The sequence below is a fragment of the Phyllostomus discolor genome, chromosome 2 (assembly GCF_004126475.2).
Source record: "Phyllostomus discolor isolate MPI-MPIP mPhyDis1 chromosome 2, mPhyDis1.pri.v3, whole genome shotgun sequence".
Classification (NCBI taxonomy): domain Eukaryota; kingdom Metazoa; phylum Chordata; class Mammalia; order Chiroptera; family Phyllostomidae; genus Phyllostomus; species Phyllostomus discolor.
Window position 1 is genome coordinate 135,570,054 of NC_040904.2, and position 26,272 is coordinate 135,596,325.

Here is a 26,272-nt window from a genome sequence, read left to right on the forward strand (position 1 = left end):
TGGGTGCTAACTAAACTTATTGCAGTTATCATTTGCCAATATATATAAATCCAACCATTATGGTGTACACCTTAAACTTATATAGTGGTGCATGTCAATTAGATCTCAATAAAACTGGAAAAATTCAATTAAAAAAGGACTCCTTAATATAGAGGCTGATTCCATCAACGAACTAGACCAATACTTGAAATATGTATTTTCTTGGTTATACTTCCTCCAAAAACAGTGTTCTTCGCTTTCATCCTATGCAGCTGAATGCTCAGTGCAGTCTGAAGCCTCATGCAGATGCTGTCAAGAGGCTGTGGTGGAGCATGGATTTGCACTCCTGGACACCAGGGAGGCCCAAGTGTCCTGAAGGCCACTGTTAAATCTCTCTTCTTCCTGCTTAGAGCACCAACTGACCCAGACTGTCAATTTGTTGTTGGGAAAGACAAAAGTGGCAGAAAGATCCCAGAATATCTGAATCATTTTAATGGTTGGAACAGAAGCTGGGATAGGTAGGCAGCTGAAGATCGTGTCCTCTATGACCCGGGTAAAAATCAGACATCACAGTGTAAATTGGCAAGAAAAGGTGTAGCTTGCCTTAGCACAAGAAGAAAGAAAAAGCCACTGCCTGGTGTTGATTGTGTCTTTAAAATCCTTCCCATTGAAGCAAATGATAAAAATGATGAGAACTCAATTAAGCCCTTCGCCTGATGACAGTAGTGAAGGACGAAGAAGTAAGTGGAGAAAGTAACATAGAAGAAAAGGTTGCAGTGAAGGAAGAGCTGAATACAAAAAGAATGAACTGTGGAAGAAAGAATAATAACTACAGACATCCCCGAAGTTCTGAAGAAGCTGGAGGATGATTGTTACTCTATCAACAGGAGAAACAGTTAGTGAAACTTTGGTTTCAGAACAACCTTTTCAGCCAATCACAGGCCTTGTCGTTGTCACACTATGCAGCTTTTTCAGCCAATCAAGACCTTGTCATTATCACACTGTCACATGCCAACATGAATGTGCATTATACTAATATCCCAATAGGAAAGAATACTGACTTATTAAGGATAACGTTTGATTACACTCTCCTGTTGGTTTTGTTGTATTTGTATGAACAAGTTCAGTATAAAAAGGTGGTATTATCCTTTTTTTTTCCCCTTTTGATTAAGGAAAAGTTCCCCAAACCCTAATAAGAAGCAGGAGGAGCTCTTTCTAAGCCCAGTTGGAGGAATCCATCCATAATGCAGTCTACAGAGAGTCAGGTGACCACAGGTGAACCGGACACCTTCAAAAGGCACGAAACTGAGACTTGCCATCTCTGAGGTGGTCCTCACGCCACTCTGCCAACAACCACGTGCTGTCTGAGAGGAGCACCATGCCTCCACCCAACAGCCTGCAGCAGGACACCAGCAGCATGCCCAGGCTGTTCCTGCACCTAGAAGACACTTGTGCACAACAGGTCTTCCTCACCTGTTTCTGTGACCCCTAGCAAGGAAGAGAGTGTGGTGTTTGCTAGATATGAAGACAGGAGAACTGATGACATAAATGAGGTTCTGTCTTGAAAACTTGTACCTGACAGTCACCCTCCAGGTGACCAGCCATCTGTACCCTCTTACATTTACAAGGCAAACTGATGCAATTGTTAGTGAAACTTCCAGAAATCCTTGGAAAGATGAAGAATCTGAAGGCTTTACTGGAGCAATTTGATCTCTTTCTGAGGTTTCTGGTGGAGTAACATGATGACTTCTTCCTTGAGTCTTCCTAGGCCGCTGCCTGTGAGGCACACTACGGCATTAAGAATCAATCACATGGCGATTTATTCAAATTTCCAGGGCTCTGGAAGAAGAGTTTCTCTGTGTAGCTTTGCATGCTAGTCCCCAGTAGAGATCTGGGGAAATGGGGGGAGATGCGATGTCCACCCCAGGGGGGCTTTGCAGATGCAGGCCTCTTTATTTGGGTTGTTACATATTATAGTTATTTCTGTTAAAATGTACTCACTCCTTTGGTGCCTGAATAGTCTCAACATCTCACCCTAGCCACTGTACACTCATCTGTAATAGCAGAGAAAGAGTAACTTTGTTCTCCTTGGACGTTGAAGTTATTAGCAACAACCACATTTTTTAGTCATTTATTAGCACAAAGCTAAATTGTTTTGCAAATTGTTTTCATTCTTATGTTAATACTGAGCAACTCTGTCCAACAAATTTCAATTTTGCTTGGATACTGCAAAGTAGCCCCAAAATATTTGAGAGGAAATTGATATTGATGATAAAAGAAAATTTGTGGCTATACATTTGCTTGTTACAGTTTTGCTTCTGTAAAGTCTTATTTTTGGTGATCTAAAAATAAAAGTGTTGCCTGACTTGTTTGAGATTTTACAGCTATACTTTGTTGTGTAATATTATGATTCCCATTCTATAAAATGTTATTTTTGGTGTTCTAAATAAAGCAGAAACCCCACCCCCCTCAAAAACAACAACAACGGAGTTTTCTATCACAATGCATCTTTTAGCACTATTTAGCTTTTGAGATCATCTCAAGCACAAATTAATTTTCATTTGATTAAGAAAAATATTCACTTATCCCTTCATTTTTTATCAAGTGTAATGTACCGTCTTCCATGTCACTTCTCATGTTAACTTAAATATATAAGGAAAAATTGAACAACAATAAAAAGTTTTAAAAAATAAATATATAAAGAGATACATTTTTTTCTATCTCTTTTGGTTGAGCTTCAAACTCATGGATGAACAATAGGACATTTTAACTATTTTCTACCATCAAAAGTTATTTTACACATTTTATCTTTTAAGAAAGGTAGGGATTGTATACAATCTTTCTTCTATGAAGGTTTCTTATTGGTTCAGAAAAGAACTGATGCATTCTGAGTTTTTAAAAACATAATTTTTTAAAAAACTCTGAGATTTATGAATCTTACACAAATATATTATAGGCAAGTATCAAAGATTGGCTTAGTTTATTAATGAGGGATTCAGCAGAATTAAAAAGCTGATCCAAAAGAGGATAGGAAAGGCTGCTATTTATAATTAGTGAATTAAAGAAATAATACAGAAATAAAATTAAGTTAGATATAAAATTAGTGATGTTCTATAGGGCAATAAAATCATAACCTTTTTTTTGAGTTATCTTCCACTAAACAAAAATCACTTGTACCACTCCTGAAAAAATTATTTTCAACTCTTCTTTTTTTTTAATTTAACATCTAATTTTTCAGAGTATGAGCCTAACCAATAGTAAAAAGTATGTTTAAAAAAATGCCTTCTTCAGAAGAAGTGAATAATCTTGGGGAAGAACTTCTATACAATGCTCCACCATATCCTTGAAAAGGCGTATTCAGTCATTTGTTTGCTTTATTTTTAGTGTAAATTTTTATACTACTCTCTTTCCTACCTTCCCTGTTAAAAGAAATAGAACTTTGTCTAACACTTTGTTGACACTTGTGTGACTTGTTTTATTTAGTTCTCAAATGAATATCCATAAACATAAGACTTTTATGAAAGGGATAATTTCCTTGTAAGAAAGCCCTTAGGAGGATAAACTTGGATAAAAGAGTGTAAATATTTTGAATATTATTGATGTACATAGCCAGATTCATTTCTATGTAGGAACTATCAATCTATTCTACTCATGTAGAGTAGTGTACTCTGACCATCACACTACAGAGTACAGCATCATCATTCCAAAAATCAGGCAATTTGGTAGAGACAAAATGAAATCTCCTTTCAACTTACTTATACAATATCTGGTTACTAATAAAGTTGGATTTTAGCATAGTTATTTTATTCTCTTTAAAAATTGTTGTTTGCTTATTTTTCTATTTAGATATTAATGCCTATGTTTTGAATCATTTGAGCTTTTAAATCAGAGGAACATTAACCCTTGTGTTTAATTCTTACACATCAAAGAGCTTGTCATGAACAGTATTAATAGAATATTTTATGTGAGGAATAACAACATCATAAATGAGATTCATTTGTGCTAACCTGAAACTCATCATAAGATTATAAATATACTAGTAAAGGTGTAATGTTGTTTCCTCTCGCTCCATTAAAACTTCTTTAGTGAAAACTGTTTTATGTGAAAACTACATCTACACATAATCTTAATAAGGGTGGAGAACCAAAACTACAGGAAAAAAGATATTTGTAAATATAAAACCCTTTGCAAAATCACTTCAAGCATTATATTAATAGGTAAACAGTTTAGCTTTAGTGTATTGTGTTTAGAACAACTTAGAATAACTGGGTCATCTTCCATAATAGTTTAAATCTTTTTTTGTGAGGTGCTTGTAAAACAAAATCAAGAACCGAAACTGATGTATACCCAAGATTATGGTATTCACGTTGCATGCAAAGTGTGGATGTGATTATATAATGTAGGAACCTGGCTGTTTCCTAAGCCAGTGCTGTGATCAGGAGCTCTTTGGTCCTTCAACACACACACACACATACACACACGCACATAAAAAACAAAATATGTCATTACTACTTCTGGTATTTTAAAAGTTTTCCTTGGCATTGTTATTATAGACCTATTTTAAAAGTGGGTATTTTAAAAAATTATCCTATTTTCCAGGACTAGAGAAAACGTAATTGAATTAAAGTATTCATTATTATGTTTTCTAATTTGTAACAATTAGCTATACATAAATAAAATATACAGCTTATATACAATAAGTACAACTATAAAAATAATGTATTTAAATGATATATAAAGTACATATATGTATATATACATACAGAAATATACAATATAGAGGACTGGAGAAGAATTATGATAGTAGATATTGAAAAATTGATTTTTTAAGCTCTACAGAATCCTGAATAAATCAGTACCTATGAAACTATAGTAACTTTTGAGGTCACTTGTTTGTTTGTCTGATGTTGTTGGGGATGGGGGTTGGGCTCCCAAAGAAAGCGAGACCCATTCGTGTTCTCTGCCAAGGTCCCAAGACCCACTAATCTGAAGTGTGATTCAGGGTGAACCCACAGTCCTCTCTGGCTTCTCTTTCCCCTCTCCCTTTGCCGAGGAAGCCAATGATTAGAAGCGTTGCGTAGGTAGGGTAGGTGGGGCAAGAGGGAGGGGACGTAGAGGGCTGAAATCCCAGAAAAAAATGTCCCGGGAAAACTCGGAAGGCATTCGCATCCCAGCAGCTCGTTCCAGGGCATCGGGGGCGTCCTGCGCTCGGTCGGTCCGCGGGCGCTCCGTAGGCACTCGGTGGGCGCTCAGCTAGCCACCCACACTGGTGCCCCTTGCCCAGCTCTGCCCCGGCTGCCAGGGTAGTGGGACCGAGCTCTCACGGGACCCAGTGATGCCTGTCCCTTGAGTTCCACTGCACACTGCGAGTTCCATGAAATCCTCCAGGTGCTCATCGCTACTTTACTAGTTTGTTGAGTTAAGTAAGGGTGGGAGCAAACTGTTGGCTCTTCCTTCAAACTCCCACGCCCCCAGAGGCCCAGTAAATGCCCAAGAGGGGTTAGAGGCTATTGTAAACACCTCGGAAGTCGGACCCCCAACTCCCGGCTGCCTCCGAGGCCAAGACTGTGATCAGGAGCCTTTTCTATGGAAGATGAACCAAAAAAAAGTATGTAGCAGTGGAGTTGGGGGAAACTCTTAGGATCGTGAACTCAGGGACTCAGATTCCCCAGTGGTCTGCGACCACCTGATCCACCCGCTTCGCTCCTCCTCTGCATATTTTACAGCACTGACACCCGGGAGGGGGATTTTTGTATCGAATTCATAGGCAAAGAGTTCTAGGCCCTCACTCCTGCTTGCCACGATCAGATTACTTTTCACAGACTGGAGTTGCTGAGAGGTGGGGTATTTACTTTTAATTCTTTTATGTATGTTCAGTTCACCTTGTGTGGTTGGGTGTGGAAGGAAGGGAGGGGGATTTCCAAATGGGGTGAGATTGCCATTCCGTGGGTATTACCCTGCCTGTGGGGTTGGCAGTCCTTGAAGTTTAGCAAGTCTGCAAATAAGTACAGAACACAATAGAGTCCCCCTCCCTTCCTCTCCTTTTTTTTTTTTTTTTCTTTTCCTGCCTTCAAAAGCCTTCTTCGAGGCTGAAGCTGGGCAGGTCTCCAAAGGTGCAGCAGCCACAACAATTCTCGCAGTTCCAAGCTAAGCAGCAGTTGCACAACTTCCAGCAACTCTCTTAGCTGGTTACTAATGAGCTGAAAGCCAGGAACATCTGAGGAGGTGAGGAGTAAGCTTCTAACCCTCCTCCCTTTACCCCAGAAATCCAGGTACCCCCACCCCCCCACCCTCAGATAACTTTTGAGATAAGATCCTTTCTGTTCAATTGCCTGTTGGACCATGGCTCCCTTTGGAAGAAACTTGCTAAAGACTCGGCATAAAAACAGGTAAAGTCCAGTGTGTGTGTGCTTGCGAGTTTGTGTAAAAGTGTGTGTGTGTGTGTGTGTGTGTTTTCCAGTTAGATTTTGATGAATATTGTTCTAGGGGGACAAAGGCCTAGGGAGTTAGCTCTTGTATTTACACTTAACTGGTGAGGATATTGTTTCCCTAACAATGACTCCAGTGGCCAGGGCAAGGATCGCTGAAGATAATGATTATTTTAACTCACTTTTCCCTCTTTGGCCATTGTTCCACAGCCAGCATCTCCCAAATCTCTTTGTTTTGCCTTGCATATTTGAGAATAGTGGGCTGGCAAATTTCACATTGCTTCAAACAGAATTTTAGTGTGTTATAGGATGAGTTAAATTTTTAGTGAAGATATAAGTAAATTTTGTAAACCATTAATTAGATCGAAAAACACCGCGGCTGATACAATCCTGAAGCAATGCTTCCGCTCCCCTAAAGTAGGGCAATCCTGAAATTTGAACAGTTCCTGAAATGAAAATGCCCAGTAGAGAAACTTTTCATGAGCTGATTCTTTCAAAATCTTTGCAAACTTTAAGTGGTTTTAGGCATTAAAGGATGATTCAAACAGCTGTCCTCCTTAATCCTTATTAATATTGTACTTTGATTTGATTTCCTTTGCTCTTTTAAGCCTTCAATGTTCATAGTGTAAGTAAATCTCTCTCTCTGTGCCTCTCTCTTTCACACACAGATGTTTTTTGAGCCAGTAATGTGTTTCAGTCCTATTAAATATTTTATTAACATCTCCAATACTATATTTCTGTGCCAAAAAGTGAGAATAATTTTACACATGGGCTTTACTTTTTCATGTATTTATTTTGGCATAAGGGCTTTTCCACAAATCATTTCTCAATCATGTCTGTTTGTACTTGTAATTTACTTAGTGTAAATTTAAAAGCATACAATTAGATGGTAGGAAATGATACAATTAAAGTGTCTACGTAGGAATATAGAGTGATACAACTTTAAAGTAAATTTCCACAGTTTAAGTTGTACTGAATGTCTATTTGAAACATTGTTTCTAACTCATTACAAATGTATTCATGATTCAATTGACTAAGTTTGCTTAAGAGACAAAACAATGATTAATACTTCCAAAAATTTAAACCCATTTTATTTGCTAATAACTTACACCACAAATATGGTATTTCTGGTAACTGATAAAACTATATGGTAAGATAAAAATATGTATTTGGGTATTATCAAAAATATGTTAGTGATGATTATCAAAAATAGGTTTGTATCTTAGTACATTAAAAAATTCCACTATGCTCCCCTTGTCAAAAGAAAATCCTTACTACTTATAAAATAACTATTCAGTAGCATTATTTGTGAGTATATTTGTTTAAATGCTATCAAAATACATTAAAAATTACTTTGAGAAAGTTCATGGCTTTATAAGACAAGTTATATTTCTAGCATACTGATCTTTTTGAATACTTCCCCTGTAGTTCGGGATCGTTGTGTGCATGCGTGTGTGTTCAATTTTTGTGTTGTTATAAATTTAAGAATTCTGTCATTGGTATCCCCGATAACAGTGCCCTAAAGCTTTACATGCACCCCTGTGAGTTTCCCTCAGGGGAGTACATTTCCACTGTCATTACCTCAATTTTGCTGCTGCACCATCTCATCTACTCTGCCCATAAAAGTAGTTTTTGTTCAAGGAGGTAGGTAAGTATGTGACAATTTTTTATGAAAAATTATGAAAAAGTGGAAATAAGCAACAATAAAAAGTGAGGAATCTCATAGTGTTTCAAGTTTCTCTGGGAAAATGGAATGGCGTTCCCAAAGATGATGCTTTATTTTGAACCTGTTTTGGCAAAAGTGGTAACAGGATATGAAGTTACTCTTATAATTGAGTGCTTCTATTTGTGTTTTGTGTTTTGTGCTTCTATTTGTGATTTGTGTTTTGTGACCCTTTAGAAAACTGTGAACCACAGTGGTAGTCAAGTATGTACAACTATGCATATTTCAAATTAAGCAGTAAATAAGCCATGTGCTTTAATGAAATATAATTTGTGTCTGTTGATTTTTTCAGATTTAATATTACTATTAGTGAGATATTTTTGTTTTCTTCTATTTTATTTTCCACCTTCTCAAAAGTGGAAACTACAGGTGAAACTTGGTTACATGATTAAATTTATCTATTTCCTTTACCAGATTTGATTCTATAATGATTTAAATAATCCTACTAGGACAGAAAAATCAAATATCTTTCCTTAAATGACAAGTCTCTATCCTTTCCTCAATCATAGAAAATATGATTGATAATAGAACACTTATCTGATAATAGTGGCACTCCTCAAACATAGTATAAAATTCCTTGTAGAATGTAAAGGAAGAATTTGAGTAATATATTTGCATACCTTGTGATATATAATTCATACAACTAAAAGAACCACTTGAACATACTTGTATCTTTGTTAGCAGGGAAAAATGCAAATTGATAGAAAGATTATTAAGAATTTGAAATCATAAAAATTCGAGAAAGTTTGTTTATTGAACTTCTCAGCATCTTATTCAGTCTTTTCATTTTGTCCTCTCTTAGAGTGATATTTAATCATCTAAGATTGAACTACCTGAGATAGATCTGTAAATATTCCCATTACACATAGATATTTGAGAGTTCTACAGACAAACAGGACACAAATGAAACATTATGTGGCATGAAAACCTTTCAAAGACACGAGCTGGGATTCCTGGAGAGGGCAGGGCATGTATGTATAGTTACTGGTGTGTTTCCTGCCTAGAACAGTGCCTGCCCCATGATGGACCTGTGAAAGCATTGTTTATATAATTTTGTAAGCTGAAATTATAATTTGTACTCAAACTGAAATATAGTAATTATTTTATTTTCTATTCATCATCTGATGTCAGCTGGTATTATATAAAAGAGAATGTTTTATAAAGGTTTAGTTGGCATTTGATATAATTCAAAACCCAGGGAGACAGAAAAATAATTATAATGGGCCTGGACACTAAGCTTATCCTGCCATAGTAGATTGTCTTTTCCAAATCTAAAAAAAGTATTTAATTCAAAAATTTGGGGAGCAATCTTCAGGAAATTTGAGAGAATGCTCACAAAATTATAGTATTTGAGCATGCAAACCTTTTATGCCTTTTCTTTCTAAATCCCTTAGAAATAAGAGAAATGGAGCCAATCTAGAATTCTTTATGTTTACAATAAGAATTAATGTTTATTTTCTAAGTGTAGTCATACTTAATAGGAAGAGTAGTTTTCAGGAGAGCTTTTGAAAGATCTTATACAGCTTGTTGTTCAACATGAGGGATAAAATTATTGGAAAATCTTGATATCTTCTTTTCAATAAACTATTCAAAGTTCTGAAAAATGTTTTCTAAAAGTCACTAGATATATATTGATTTTCATGTAAAAGCCTAAGGAGCAGATAATGAAGGGTAACTTCATTCGGCATTCATATGAACATTCAATAATTGGATTTAGATTATTAACATATTCAAATGTTCACATAGGTTCTGTTTGTGATCTTTATATTAGTTCTGTTTTCAAGATAACGGTTCTTTCAAAAACTGTGATACTGAACAGCAATCAGCAACTGTTGTAAAAGTTCAGAAAGTTGGAATGCCACTGTAAAGCTTTTAGGGATCCTTGTTTGTGAGTTATGATTCCTTGGGATTTTAATTAATGAAATTTGAGGGTAGAGAATTGGTTGAACCTTTTACCAAACCTTGCTAGAAACAGAATATTGTCATAGTAAAGCAGCATTTCATACATTTGTTGAAAGCTTAAAATAAATAGTTCATTTAGGCAATTTGTAAGAGAAAAAAAATTCACGATGATTATGAAGGGATGTAACCTAGTTAATGTGGCCTTCATAATGATTATTAAGTACTGTTCAGGCTGCTCTCAATCTGCTCTTGGCTTTTCTTATACCTATAGACATATGTCTATCACAGATGATAAGAAACACTGTCATAATAATCAACTTCAAATTAAAAGTTGCCAAAATATACTTGTAATAAATATATTAAAAATAAAATTTCAGCTCTGCTGTTTATGATTGATACATAAAATGTACATTAAAAATTGCTGTTGAATCAATTAAAGCATATTTGGCCAGTTTTAAAAAACCAGGTGCATTAAACTGCTCTTATAAGTACATCATATCATGAATGCTTCATCAGAAGGAAGAATTAAGTTTTCTGGTTAGAATTAAGTTTTGCTGGCAAGATGGATATTTTTTTCTTTGTAGTTAGAAGAATGGTAATTCATGAATTCTGCAGAATAGGAAATTATTATGTAACATTTTTGTCTAACCTTTAGTATTTTAAATGGTCCCCAAACTGTATTTAGAAACACGAGATATTTGAGTATGTACATCTTCTTTGTTCCCAGGAGTTCCTGAAAGAGATCTCCCTTAATGATACCTGGTAATTTAAGTAGTTACTAGTTGGCAGCAGACAGCGTGTTAAGAACAAGGACTGGAATGCTCTATTCCTGGCAAAAATAGCCTGAGAGCAGTAGTAGTGGTGAAATTGAGCTCTAGGTTAAATCTCGAATTGTTACTCAAACAACTATAGCCAACTTAAAATCCACTACATGAGATGTATTATTGTGCTCTGTACTAATTCTTGAAATGTCAAGGTATAAAGTTCTTAAATGGATATTTTTGAAAAAACAGTTTTAAAGAGTTTGTAGCTGGTAAACAATTTTATTTACATAAGTTTTGATTGGTATGTATTTCTAGGAGATTTGATAATAGCTTCAAGTAATTCACAAAAGTGTGGCTCTTTTAATTTGAAAGTAGAAGAAACTTGAAGTGGAGGTACAAGATTACCTCTTTCAGGTGCATGTGGGTACCGGTTCCTAAAAATAAATCTCTGTGTCTAGCACATTGGTTTTCTAAAGCAAGGCAACATATCTACACCATGTTCTTTCAAAGAAATTCAGTGTACTTCTGTGTTCTAATGTGTTTTTTTGGTCTGGTTTTTTTTTGGTTATTTGTTTTTTAAGAGAGAGGGGAAGGGAAGGAGAAAGACAGGGAGAGAGATATCAATGTGTGGTTGCGCCTCTCACGTGGGCCCCTACTGGGGTCTTGGCCTGCTACCCAGGCATGTACCGTGACTGAGAATTGAACCTGTGACTCTTTGGTTTGCAGCCTGTGCTCAATCCTTTGAGCTACACCAGCCAGGTGTTCTAATGTTTTTTAATATGAATTTGCTTAGGAGTTTTTAAAGACATTCATTTGGCTAAATACGTACAACACATAAAACATTGATTATTTAAGAATTGATAATTTATTTTATAAAGTAAATTTTGATTTCATTTTCTGGAACCTGTTATAATATTACACTTCCTAGAGAAAGTTTGCATATTGGTTGGTTATAATGAAATTACTGATGTGAATGGTTATCCAAGGGTAAAGTTAATACTTTATGTGAATTGAATAGAGCTTTGGGAAGATATTTAACACTGACAAGATATTTCAAGAATAATAATAATCAATGAAAATTAAATATGCTGACCAAGAAAATAAAGGGCTAGGAAGCCCTCTGTTTTTTATAAATAAAGTAACTTAAGATAGTTATAAAAGTTCTCACTGAGTGTATATAGTCTTAGTGAGAACAGGGACTTATTCCTGTTCCTTTCTGGGTCACCTGTGAATAGGTGCTCAATAAATATTTGTATAGTTGAATAAATGGATTTACCATGCGCTCTCCAAAGAAAGTTGATCCCCATGCAGTACTTGGTTCACAGTAGTAGATCAATATGTCTGATGCATGAGTAACCTAAAGAATAAATCCAGAAATTCAAAGTCAACCTCTTTTTATCCCTGATCCTAGCTCAACTCCTCCTTCTTGTCAAATGGTGAAGGGACATATCTGACAAATAGATGCTATAAAAGACTACCTGACTTTAAGTAGAAAACAAACTAAGGAAACTCATTCTTCAGTAGGACACTCTTCCTTAACTTCATGCTCATTAAACAAAACCAAGTATGCATAAGTGGGGTTTGGCAGACGATGGATGACTACTGTGCACACCACCTCTGAATGTGAGCATTTCTTTCTTCTTGTGAGAGGAGAGGGAAATAGGATTGTGAAACATTTGTTTTCTCAAATGAAAGGAGGGTTTATGTTCTTTGTATAATTAAAGTTATGAGACAGAGAGAAAAATGTTAGAAATAGGCAGAATAATATCTTGCTTAAGAATTACAGGTCTTTATTCACAGACTTTAGGTCATATCTCAGATCTGCCATTACTAGTTGTATGCCCTACAGCAAATACTTAATCTTTCTAATACAACGGCAGCAGCAACAACAACAACATGTAAAGTTAAATCCAAGTTTGATCATTAGAGGGAGTGCTCTTGAAGGAAAAGAATACACAATTATGAATAAAAGTATTGCTGAGGTCATTCTGGGGTTTTGGAGGGTGGCCATGCAAATAAGGCAGCCCTTATGCTTATGTTTCATTAGCTTCAGGGTGGATCCACTGCTGCTCATACTTTTTATAACACTATGTGCCAAATCTGCTTTAAATAATTTACATGATACTTAAAATAATGCTGTGAAGAAGGTGTTATTATTGTCCCTATTTCACAGACACAGAGGAGTGCAACAAGTAAGTGGCAAAGACAAAATTTAAATCCATACTTTTAACTATGTCATATAAACAATACAATGCTGGGACATAATGAAATCTCAAAATATTTGCTTTTTGTTGAGCCCTGTTGGATTAAAAATGCTATAAAGTATATCTAAGTTGTTAATAGTTAAATGTGATGTGATATTTTGGGGTTCAAAATCTCAACCTTGACTTACTAAAACTTCTGTATCACCATTGATCTCTTTTCCTCCCTGTATCTATAAAGAAGTAGATTATAAATTAACGAATAAAATAAAAAATGAGTGTATAAATACACCAACTATCTTTAGATCTTGATGAAATATATGGATTTTGAAGTCTTTTAGATTGGTTTAATGCTCAAACTTTTTTGGAGCCAAATTGTGAGACCATTAATGATTTTGCAGTGCATAGCATAGCATAGCATAGCATGATTTTAGGGATAATTCATTCTGTGTGTTTGTGGAGTTTTGATGAAAAGAAGAGATACATATTTTAAATATGTTAACCTTATCTTTAATAAAATGAGAGATCAAATATTTAAAGTCTTTTTCATGTCTAAGCTTCTACAGTTCTAAAATACCTTCGGAAGATTAGAGTTGTTTTGTCCTTGTTTCCCTTTTCAAGATAACTTTAGAAAAGAGAATTACAAGAAGAATTTGTGTGTGTATGATTTCATTTTACCTAAAACATGATGTGTTGCCACATATCCTCCACCATGAAAGGTAGCATTATCATAAAAGTCAATGTGTTTATGTCTGCTGATAATTAGATGTGATTAGTTTATAAATTATAATATCTAAGGATTACTGAGTGTTTAATATCTGCTAGGCAAGTATGTAAATTTCATGAATTGTTAATTTATTTGTTTAGGAATGGTAAACTCTGGATTTTGTATTGTCCCAGACATACAGAGACACAACTCCATTTCTAAGAGATTAAACTCCTAATTGAGAAAACAGCATTATAGTTAAATATCTCACGCATGAACTTATTTTTAAATTATTCTTTCATGGAAGGCTATCTTTGACAGGATAAATAAAAGCACAGTCTTTATAATACAACTAAGGAAATGAGAGTGTAATATTTTGGAGTACAGGAAGGCTTTTTCTCTGTACAGTAGGTGCTCAATTAATGTTTTTGATTAACTCTATGTAGAAGTTTATAACAGAGAAATAAATGAAGGTTAAGGAAAATAAAAAGAGCATCATCATAATTAGCACTTATTAAACTCCTACAGTTAGGTGACAGGCTTGGACAAGAGAAGGGAACACAATAAGTTATATAAAAAGATGTAGGATGGGCTTGAATCACACAAAGCTAATAAGCCTGACTCAGATAGGATAATCAGAGAAGAATTTGGAAGCAGACAGAAATATGGTCTGTTTAGTGACAACTTATACTCTTGATTAGACTGTTAGAAAGCATCATTTTACAACTGAGGAAGTGTAGAGGAAAATGTTAAAGATGTGTTTATAATAGTATTAGACTTACAGTACATTGTAGTTAACTGCTATTCATTCTAATTAGCATATTGGATTGGTCAGATTATCAATTCATAGGATTGGGTTATTCTGCCATTTTGTGCACCTTTTGAATTTTAATTCCATTAATGCATATAGTGGTTTAACTTCAGCCAATTTTCATGCTCACTGATGCTGTTGTATACCTGATAGGAGTTTTGTGTCTGAGGCTAATCAGTATACTGCACAGTGTATGCTTGTTCTCAGACAATGACTAAGACATTTATAGTCTCCTCAAATACCTTTATTTTTACTCCAATGCTCCTCACTTACTCTGACCTTTTTAACTTCATCTGGAATTTTCTGTGGTATGGATAACTGAGGGTACTTAAAATCTAGTAGCAGGGCATTCATCTGGGGAAACCATGATCTTTCATAGTAGGGTCTGAAGATACCTATTTTTAACTCTGCGTATGACCTTAATTTTGCCTGGATGCTCTGAAAGATGTTATTAAAAAACACAGCTGTTTCTATTGGGTAGACATTAAATAACTATAATCTCACATGAAGAAAAGTTTTACACCTTTAGAAAAAGCACTTACACCGCTATAGTGAGCCTTTGAGAGCCCATCCTTTCTGACAGCATGGGCAGGCAGGCACTCGCAGCAATGGACCGCACAGCATTAGCTGTGGTTTCAGGGCTGCCTGCTCATCTACTCTAGTGCTGAAAGTCAGAGAATTTCTCCCTAGGACTATTAATAATAGACATAAGACTTAGACAAAATTACTTGAAAAAAATATTAATCATTTCTAGTGGTTCTGCTATTTTGTTAGGAGAACTTGCTATAATCACAGTTCAGAGGATTAAGTAAAATGGCAGCTTGTGGTGTAATGCTTTACGAAGTCAGGCATCCTGTTGTATTGCTTTCTCATTTACCTTAGCACCCAAAAACAAGGCATTCATGAGCCACCCTATGCTGTCATATTTGGCATCGATTTGTATATACTTGGCATGTTGTGACTCAACATGATGGTTATTCACTGATTCTTAAAAATTCAGAAATATTAATGAACCCCACATATTGTGGGGGGCATTATGAGAAATTAAAGATGAATTAGATATTAATCATACTTTTAAAGAACTTTTGATTAGGAGACACACAGACATACTTAAATAATTAGGAGACAAGGCAGACATTTGAAAGTATAATAAAATTCATGTGTTCAACAATAAATATGTATTTATATGCACTGGGGATAAAACCATGAGAAAGAGAGTCAAGGCCTCTACTCTCACTGAACACACAGTGCTGTCATAGACAATAAGCAAACAATAAATGAAACGGTTGTTTCAAATACTGTTTGAAACAAGACATTTCAGGTAGCAGTTACTATTGGGAGTCACTACGGAGGCAGAATTTATAGGAACTCAAAACTGAGTTGACAAGGAGCAGTAGAAAGTGTCAGGATGAAAAAATGAGTCAATGATAACTACCATTTTAGGCCTGAGTACCTGGGAATAGATGTATCACCACAAAGAATAGAAAATAATGGCAAGCATAACTTGGGGAGGGAAGAACATCAGAGTGATGAGTCAAAAAATTTGAAGTGCCATTTGAATGTTTCCAAATAGTCCACCTCCAAACACCTGGTGTTTGGACATGCTGCACCTGCGATAGGACAGTGAAAGCAGCTTTTCAACCAACCTACTTGATACCTCCGACATCCATATGGGGCTGATGAGTGTGGAACATCCTGCACCTGCAATCGGGTTTTAAAGGCAAAACACATTGTTTCCCAATCAGGACCTTCAGGCTGACTAATTCCATATTAAACCGCCCCGTTTCCATGAAACATTTAGCAGCCATCACTCTAGTGATCCTTTAACCATTACCTTTGGTTGCAGTTACTTCTAAACATGGCAATCACGTCCATGGGATTGTAAATTTCTTCTGTTTAAAGACCATGTTAGTATTACCTTTGTATCCCCTAGAGAATCAGACAGAGAATCATTGGGTAGATACTGGAGTTCACAGAATGTTTTAGTATTTAAATAACTTAAAATTTAGATTTTTGGTGCAGATAAATCATCTAGGTCAAGAGTAGGCATTTTTTATGTGTAAAAGGCCACATAATAAATATCTCAGGTTTTCTGGCTATAATATTATCTTCTCAAATACTCAGCTCTGTCAGTATAGTGTGAAAACACCTGTAGACCATGCATAATTAAATGGGCATGACTATATTCCAACAAAACGTTATTTACAAAAAAATGTGGTGGAAGTGTTGTGACTAGCCTAGTTGACTGAGAAATTCCCTTCATTTATCGCCCACCCCATTTACAATCCCATCTCCCAACCTTCCAGGCCACAACTACTCCAAAAAATAAAAGAAACATTTAAAATTGATATTAGGCCCATAGACTTCAAAGATGAAAGACTCAGTCTAGGACCTGACCAAAAAAACTATAGAAAAATAAATGTAGAAGTTCCATTACAGAATGTCAGTGGGTTCTGTAAAAACACCAACAATGGAAATCTATTTCTATCTGGGGTGATGGAATTTGTATTATTCAGAGAAGGTAAGGAAGTGTTCTTAGAGGAAGCAATATTTGAAGATGAGTAAGAGTTAGTCCAGATTAGCCCTGGCTGGCATAGCTCAGTGGATTGAGTGAGGGCTGCAAACCAAAGCATCACAGATTCAATTCCCAGTCAGGGCACATGCCTGGGTTGTAGGCCAAGGCCCCCAGCAACTGCACATTGATATTTTTTCTCTCTCTTTCTCCCTCCCTTCCCTCTCTAAAAAGTAAATAAATAAAATCTTATTAAAAAAAGAGTTAGTCCAATGGAGAAGGAGGAGGAAGTGTGTTTCAGGCCAAGGAAACAGGTTGTAGAAAAGCCCGGAGTGAAAACTAAAATACGGCAGATATAGTTCAATCCAATACTTAGGGTGATATATGTGAAAATCAGGTTGCCCTCATATTAGACCTGTCAGAGGCCAGCAGAAGGAATCATTGGATGAATGTTCATTTTAAAGAGTACTTGGCTATGAATTGGAGCATCAAATCATAGAAGGAATCCTAGGATAAGGGAGAAGAGATAAGCTGGGGGTAGGGAGGAAAGGGGGTGAGACAGAGAGAGGGGAAGGGGTAAAGTGGAGAGGAAGAAAAGGTTAAGTGATTAAAATAAAGGACTTGGAACCATGTAAGGATTTTAATCAAGGAAGGTACACATCGAGACTGAAGTTTAAAAGGGCAGTCTGGCAATATTATGGAGGACAGATGTGAGTGGGCAACAGTTTATAATATAATTTTAATATCTGACTACAGGAATCTATTATAAAAGAGAAAGCTATCTGAATTGTAATAGTGGCATTAGAAATGAGGATACATATTTTAAAATTGGAAGAAAGAATAATATAACAGGATGAGGGAGAGAGAGAAAAGAATCAGGATGACTCCAAGTTTTCAAGCTTGAAAGACAGGGCCGGAGGATCATGGTTACATTCAGTAAGATGGGCAATCAGGAAACAGAGTAGTTTGGGGTATGAGAGGAGTGGATGATGGGTTAGTTTTTATGTGTCAAAATCAAAATGTCTTGGGCTATACAAATGTAAGTATCAAGTAAACATGCAAAAAAGGAAGTTGAGAATAGGGATCTAGAGTTCAAGAGCAAAATAATTGGATTTGAGAACTATCATGCATTGGTTGATAAAGTTGTGGATGTATTACAGTCATTCACAAAATGTGTATAGTGAAACAAGAAATGAGTGTCATGGAAACCCCGGGGGATGCCAATTATAGCAATTATTACTTACTGCATAATAAAATATCCTAATAACCAGTAGCTGAAAACCAAACTATTATCTGTGAGGATTTTGTGGGTAACCTGGGGTGGTTCTTCTGCTGGTTTCTCCTGGGCTCTCTCGTGAGCGGAGTATTGGCTGAGGGAGAGGCACAGATGGGACAACTGAGATGTCTGGGTCTCTCTCTTCATATGGTCTTTCATCCCAGGCTTTTTCATCAAACAATAGCCTCATTTCAGTTGCAAAGAATCTGTGACCATTCCTGTATGACTCCTGCATCTACTGAATGTGCAGAGGAAGCAAGACTCATGCAGGAACTGAGACAGAGAAGCTAGAAAGGTGAAGGAACTATGGAGAGTGAAATCAGGAAGTCAAGCAATTGATTGCTGCAGGGATGGAAGAGAAAGGTCACAATGCATAGTGTCACAGACAGGTCAAGTCAGCTCACTGCTGAAAATGGCTATTGGATTTGGCAGTTAGGAGATCTCTGATAAACCTAAGAAGAATTTTGTCTGTTGGGGTTAGGTGAAGGTACAGGTCATTTTATTATGGTGTGTCGTTTCTGTAAAAGTGACAAACTAGAGAAAGTGACTGTGGATTGCCATTTGTGTTTGTGAAGAAGAGATGGGTCAAACACGTGGTCAAATGCTAGTTGTTACAAAGTGTCAGAGTAGTATTAAGAACCAAAGGAAAATGTAGAAGATAAAAAGAGTTTAAAAGGGATAAATAATGAAGCAAAGTTCTTCACAGGTGGAGGCCATGAAATTCAGAGAATATTAAAGAGTTTTAAAACATTGGGAAAGTAAATGGATATAAGATACTTTTGACGCAAATAAACAGTGTTTTTCTCTTATTGACCATGGTTTCAAGTATCTCCTTTTTCTTAATAAAATAGCAGGACAAGCACTGGTATACTTTGGTTCTTACAAATTATTAATTTATTGTTGCCTTGGGTAATTTACCTATGACTAATGTGAAGAGCTAATTATTTCAGATAAGTTCCCAATTGGAGCTCTCACATTATTACAGTTTATTACAAAGAATGTTCAGAAAGTGGAAATCGGGCACAAAGGAGCTCATCTTGTACTTTCAGCTATCCAACCGGATAATTCAAATTCTTACATATTTCTAGTGCCATTCAAATGTGCCAGCATATCTCAGGATACATTTAGAGAGGGAATATTAAGTTGCTGCAGGCAGATACAAGTCGAAAATTACCATCATTAGGAAATATCTTTCACTAAGAAGGCAAAACCAGTTAGGAACTTAGCTGCCAAAAGGAACACAAATGCTAAATGTTGACATAACTACAGCTATCATTAAACTAAATATTCAGCCAAGGTAACTTTCCTTTAATAAATATGCTTATGCTTTGTTGTTTGAAATATTTCTCAACAAAGTACAAATCAATAAAGAAACTTTAGGCATTTGCCAGACACGGGTAATGCTGGAAAATAAGCACTAGAATGTCCAATGAGATTATATATTTTCTCGCCATTTCATCTGGCAAATACTACAGGTTAAATATTTGCATTTTGATTATAATTAATTTCCGGAATCTGAACTATGAGCTTTGTTTACTTAACCTCAGTAGTCTCCAATACACATTCTTTACACATTCCTTCCCCTTTTCTCTGTTAATGAGAATTATTATCATGGCTTCTCTACAGTTATGGGATGCCTAGGGTTTTTCTTATCCTCCATGACTGGCATATGTTATTACTTCCTAGAAAATTAAGGTGACATTACTAGAGTATATAATGGTGATTTTTATATATGTGTATATATATACATATGTATGTGAAATTCTAATTTTCAGGGTAATTTTAATTCATTTTTGACTGTTAAAATTTTTCATAGAACATTTAATTTTCTGAAGGACTCCAATTTTAATTTATTGGCATGACATTGGTTAATAAAATTAGATAGTTTTCAGGTGTACAGTTCTATACATCATCTCTATATTGTATTGTGTGTTTACCACCCCAAGTCAAGTCTCCTTCTGTCACCATTTATCCCCCCTTCACCCTCTTCTACTTCACCCCACCCCTGTTTCCCTCTGGTAACCCCCATACTGTTGGCTGTATCTGAGTTTTTTTTCTTTGCTTAACCCCTTCTCCTTTTTCACCCAGCCCTCCAACCCCCTTCCCCTCTGACAGCTATCAGTCTGTTCTCTGTTGTCTATGAGTCTGTTTCTCAGTGAGATCATATGGTATTCATCTTTCTCTGACTCGCTTATTTCACTTAGCATAATACTCTCCAGGTCCATCCATGATGTAAGATTTCCCTTTTTTACAGCTGAGTAGTATTCCATTGTGTAAATGGATCACAGCTTTTTTTTTTAAGATTTTATTTATTTATTTTTAGGGAAGGAAGGGAGGGGGAGAGGGGGAGAGAGAGAGAGAGACAGAAAGAGAGAGAGAGAGAGAAACATCAATGTGCGGTTGCTGGGGGTTATGGCCTGCAACCCAGGAATGTACCCTAGCTGGGAATCGAACCTGGGACACTTTGGTTCCCAGCCCGTGCTCAATCCACTGAGCTACACCAGCCAGGGCAAGATCACAGCTTTTTTATTGACACATCTATAATAAAGTGTCAATGGTTTGTGTTTAGTGAAAGCTATTTAATAACATTACTTTTCATCAAAACAGTGATTCAGATTTTTTTAGTGCTCTAAGAAAGATGTATTAGTTATGACTCAGAGGTTGTGTGATTTTCTCTTCTAGGGACTATAGCTCTGTGGTCCCCCCAAATGTCAAAATGTTACTTCAGAAGCCACTTGCCACACTCTGAGGAAAATAACCAGAGTAAGCTTGTGGTCCAGAACTTCCTCATTATTTGCTTGCTTCATTAATTTTAATTTGCTTAAACTTTGCTGTGTGTGTGTCTGTGTGCACATGCTCATACATGCACGCACACACATACTTTAAAGAAAGACAACCAAAATTGTCATTTCATTGTCTTTTCTATTTTATGTATAGTATGGCAGGGGGGAACTTCCCTGACCCTCTTGAGGTCCCTGGTAGGTTTCAAAATTAAACTGACACAAATTAACAGGAAAAGAGCATATACATTTATTATAAGTTTTATAAGCACGAGAGCCTTTCTAGGGAAATGAAGAGCCAAAAAATGGCTAAACCTGTAAATTTTTATGCTAGGTTTGATGAAAAGCAGACAGTTGTGGAGAAGTATAATAAGTCAAACAATATGAAGTAAGTTCAGTAAACTGGAGGAAACTTAGCAAGTCCTCTTTGTTGGATTCTTTTGTTCCTTTGTCTTCAGAGATAATGGTGCCCCTTCCTCCAGGTATAGAGAGGGCACCTCTCACATGAAGGTGTTAGGGCCTGTTTCACAAGTGAGGCACAGGAGGAAAGTCTGAGTGAACTTCCCACTTCTCCCATTTTCTTGGATTCTGTATGTTAACTGTATTCAATATACCAAAGTGCCATTTTTAGGGCTATTGTGCCCTGAATCTTATTAAATATATTTGCTTTACTCCAAATGCCATCAGTTTCCCACAGTGATCAATTTTTAAGTACAGAAAATAGCCCAAATGCAGTTAAAATTGATAGAAGAGGTCAATGTAACTTTTAAAGACTGAAAGAATGGGGAACACACTGTGCTTTAGACAAAGGAAATTACATTTGTGAACAATTCTCTAAAACTTAAAAAAGGACCTGTAACTCTCTCGTAGGTTGTTATTCAACGTCTATTCTTTCAAAACTTAGAATGTTTTCTGTAAAAGAATCCATCAGCATTTTTTATGGAATTCTATATAATCATTATTTGGTTACATAAAAGAGATAATATTGTAATTTCTTATTAAGTAGTGGTGGTTTGTGAGAATAATGACATTTTTGTTTCACATAGTAAAGAAAATCACTAAATTTGTGCACTGCAAATGTTTCTTGTAAATCATGAATTTTGCAAGATGTCATACCAAGAAGGTCAACTAAGTTTAGGAAATTCTATATGCTAGATTTCTTTCCCTTTTCCTGGAGTATTACGGTGTAACATTAGCACATTAAATACTCTGAGAATTCCACAGTAAAAAACTTTCTCTCTGTGTTTACCTAGGAATCAGCAAACTTTCTCTCTTTTTTTTCTGTAAAGTGTCAGATAAATTTTAGGGTTTGACAGCCATAAGCTCTCTCTCTCTCAGTGACTAAGTTTTGTTATTACAGCGTGAAAACCGTTGTAGAAAATATATAAATGATGAGTATGGTCATGTTTCAATAAAACCTTATGGACAATACAATTTGAATCATAATTTTCATGCTTTATAAAATAATTATTCTTTTGATATTTTAGAAATATCAAAAGTGTAAAATTTTATGTCCTGGAGACTTTGTTTAAACCAATTTTTAAAATCTTTTAAATATATGAATTGAATGGGCAATTTAATATTTTATTCAAGCATCTACTAAAAAACTGCAAATTAATTTTATAGTTGCTTCGTAACCATGTAAAAGAATTAAGAGTCTGTGTGATGACAAGCCTTCAGATTCCTAAAAATGTCAGTCATTGAATATTGCATTGATAGGTGATCCTGCATGCATTGACATTGTATTGAAGTAGGTGATAAATAATCTGTTTGCTTATATTTTTTTCTCATGATGTTATAAAAGCCTGTTCATATGTCCTACTCAGATTTGCTTTGTGGTTTTCAGAGAGAAAACTATGAAATATGTTGATTACTACAGTAGACTTTTTAGAGAATTCATCAATGATTCTATTCAATTCTTATTTATCCAACTTATTATTTTTTGGTGTTATTAGTTTTCCCTTCTTACCACTGAGGGTAGTATTGAACAGGTCCTTAATCTCTTGTTCCTCAGTTTCCTAATCTGTAATGTGGATTTGATAGTAGGGCCTATCTGATAGAGTTCTGATGAAAATTAAATGAGTTAATATGTATAACAATACCTGGCATTTACTAAGCATTCGATAAATGTTTATTACCTGATGTATCCTCTTACACAAACCCATCTGTTCTTCTCCCCAGTCACTTTATTGTTTTTTATGTACCTGTTCCTTAACTCCCAGGCCCACACATTATCATGTAAGTCACAATTTCAAAGGGCCTTCATTACTGACAAGATCCAAACCAGTATCTTGTCCCAAATTAAATCCCTTAAGGTTCTTCAACTTAATCTGATATTCCACAGAGGGTTATGTGAACTGAGGATGACTTGGAGATACTGAGATCTTCTGTGTCTTTTTATTATTTATTTAATATTACTTAACTTTTATTATTGTCATTCTTTTCAGTTTTTGAAATTTTATAGCACGGTTTTACAGAGTACAGTATTATTTCAATACTGTTGAGCATGGTCTTGAAATTTAAAACTCTCTCACTAGACATCGTTCCTCCCTCCTAGCTGTATGACATATTCTTGAACATAAAGACCATCTTATCTTCTATATCATTTTATCCTAAGCACTTATTCCCACTTGCTAAAACTACAGTTCCATTGACAAGTGAAGCAAGTTGTAAAAATTTATATACCATAATTCAAAATGGAACATTTATTTGGTGGGTAAATAACTAAGAGTGGATTCAACTGATTTATGTACAACTTTTTTTGTTTCCAATTATGTGTTTAAGCTTTTATCTTTACCAGTTTTGTCTCTAAATTTCTGTTTTTGTTTGGATCATTATTTTTTTCTTATTATAAAGCCACCCAATCATATTATACAAATATAATTTTTTACATAATAATGGTGAAGTTAAGTAATTTATTAGCTAAACTAATTATAATTGTACTGTGATAATCTTGATTATTGGGAAAACATGCTATTAAATTTTGAAGTATGATCTTGAAGAGTGACTTCAAATGTGATCTTTCAGTTTGAAAATAGCTGAGACATATAATTTAAACCTTTAGCATCCAAACTGATTATTTATGGCATCCTCAGCATTTTAAATTTCAAAATTGGTATAGTAGGTTTGTATACTCAAATACTGGTTTATAACCTTTGATGGAACTTGATTTAGTAAAATTTGCTCTTTATTCTTGCTCATCTTTATTCTTTAATGAATTATGTGCTCTTATTTAAAACAGAATGAATTTCTACAAGGTACTGTGAGATTTGAGCCTGCAATAAATATACTGACAGAAAATTCATTTTTTATTGTTCCCATTCCAAATCATCATTTCTAAACCTTGCATTGTTAAGTTATTCTATCTCCAAGTGTTATTTACTATCATGGTTTTGATGCAGGTTGCAGATAGTGAGCTCAAGACTGAGGTTTTAAATACACTGGAAATCATTCCCTGTGAAACTTCATAACTTATTTGCTTAAGATGTTTTGAGAAAGGACTGCCCAAGAAAGGTTTTCATAACTTCTCAGTCATCCATCTTTCCCATTAAAAATTTGTCTATTATGAGGGATTAGAATCTGCTTCCTGCTGGATCTCTGTGCAGGAACAGTTTTTTCCCTGTATTGTTATTTTTCATTGCTTGTTCAAAATACAGAACACATAAACAAATAACTTGTGTTGTATTAATTATGGTTGAGCCTTGCTATGGCTTTGAATTGCATAGTAATATTAGGATAATATATCTTTTGAGGAATATTAATTGTGTTTTCAAATTAAATAATTTGAATGGCACTAATTGTATTACGTGTTAAGAAAATATTAAGGACACAATTCTCATTTTCCTATGGAATGAGAAGTTTGCAAAGCATTTACTTATTTTCAACTGCATGCAAAAAAATCTAGCAATATCTTAACTTAGCCAAAAGACTGATAAATGTAAAATACTAGTAGCCTTTGCATTCTACTCAGCAATCCGAAAATACAAATAACAAGATTTTTTAAAATATGCATTTGCCATGTCAATGCATTTGAGTAAGAGTGACTTCAGGACAGTGTTACAGTGCAGATTGTCTTCTGAGTAACCAAAACAAGATAGTGTAATATTCAGTGTGGTTTTATTGCTAAGGAATCTTTAAAGGCTGTTTCTGACTTACCCAGGCACAGCTTACATGCCTACAATGCCCCCAACCCTTACCAGGTGGTAGCACAGAGTTTTTTTTTTTCCCCCTCTCATCTCATTCCCCAGTTGTCTCTGGGAACTTCCCTTTCACCCTGTAAAGACTGCAGATATTACCTGGGCTTCCTCTTCGCCCAAATTCTGGGTGCCTAGAACCCCCCATTGCTAATCTGGTCTGTCCCCTCTCTTCATGGAAAAATAGAGTGCAAAGAAGAAGGTAAAGAGAAATACAGTGGAAACCTTTTCTGCTCAGGCCAGCCTGGTGTGCTTCTGGCACTGCACTGGTGTCTTTGACTATAACCATCATGTCATGCTTTCTGCACATTTTTTTGCCCCACAGTTTACTCCCCATATTTGGCAACCAGATGCTCAAATACTATTCCCTAGTGAAGAAGAGAGATTTACTAGTGTGTGAATGTAAGTTTTTTTCCTGAACTAAAATTAACCCTATTCCAAATAGAGTTTGTTTCTATAGCATCTAAATGCAAATATCAGTATTTCTTAGGAACAGCTCTGGGATTGGCAGAGGGACTCCAGTTATGTAGGGTGAACAACAACAGGAATAAAACTGGTTACAGGTAAAAGGAGGAAAAATGTTCATGTATGTTCCATTCAATAGAACATCAAATTTCATCATTTATTTTAGACTCCTTGAGTTTGGAAATGTCTCTCTTTTTGTAAATTTTGCTTTCATATATTTTACTATTAGTTTCTCTAGAAGATGTAAGAAAAAATAGAAAAGGTGAAGCGACAATGAAAATATATTTTATTGTAAATCTGGAACAGGATTGCTCAATGGCATGAGTACTGACATTTTAGATTGGGTAAGTCCTTGCTACGAGGACTCTGTTCTGTGCATGGTAGGACGTTGAAGCTTCTGACCTGTGCCCACTAGATGCTAGTAGCACCCCTAGGTCTGGTGTGAGAAACAAAATGGTCTCCACACTTTGTAAAATGTCTCCTATGGGCAAAATCATTCCTGGTAGAGAATTATTGATTTAGAAGAAGAGAA

The 26,272-nt window shown here is 35.5% G+C and overlaps 1 protein-coding gene and 1 pseudogene across 2 annotated transcripts in view; both read left to right on the forward strand.

Annotated features, from left to right (window-relative positions):
* The first annotated feature begins 279 nt into the window (after positions 1 to 279).
* LOC114513983 lies at positions 280 to 1,843 on the forward strand (annotated as a pseudogene).
* A 3,496-nt stretch (positions 1,844 to 5,339) lies between these two features.
* Positions 5,340 to 26,272, forward strand: part of RASSF9 (Ras association domain family member 9) — a 34,530-nt gene continuing 13,597 nt past the window's right edge. Inside the window, exon 1 of one of the 2 annotated variants that reach the window (XM_036018603.1) lies at positions 5,340 to 6,204. Coding sequence is in view for 1 of the 2 variants with exons in the window: in XM_028533179.2 (XP_028388980.1) it covers positions 6,322 to 6,368 (47 nt within the window). In the remaining variant the exon portion in view is untranslated. Of the gene's footprint in view, positions 6,369 to 26,272 lie in introns of both variants that reach the window. The other variant, XM_028533179.2, reaches the window with a different exon arrangement.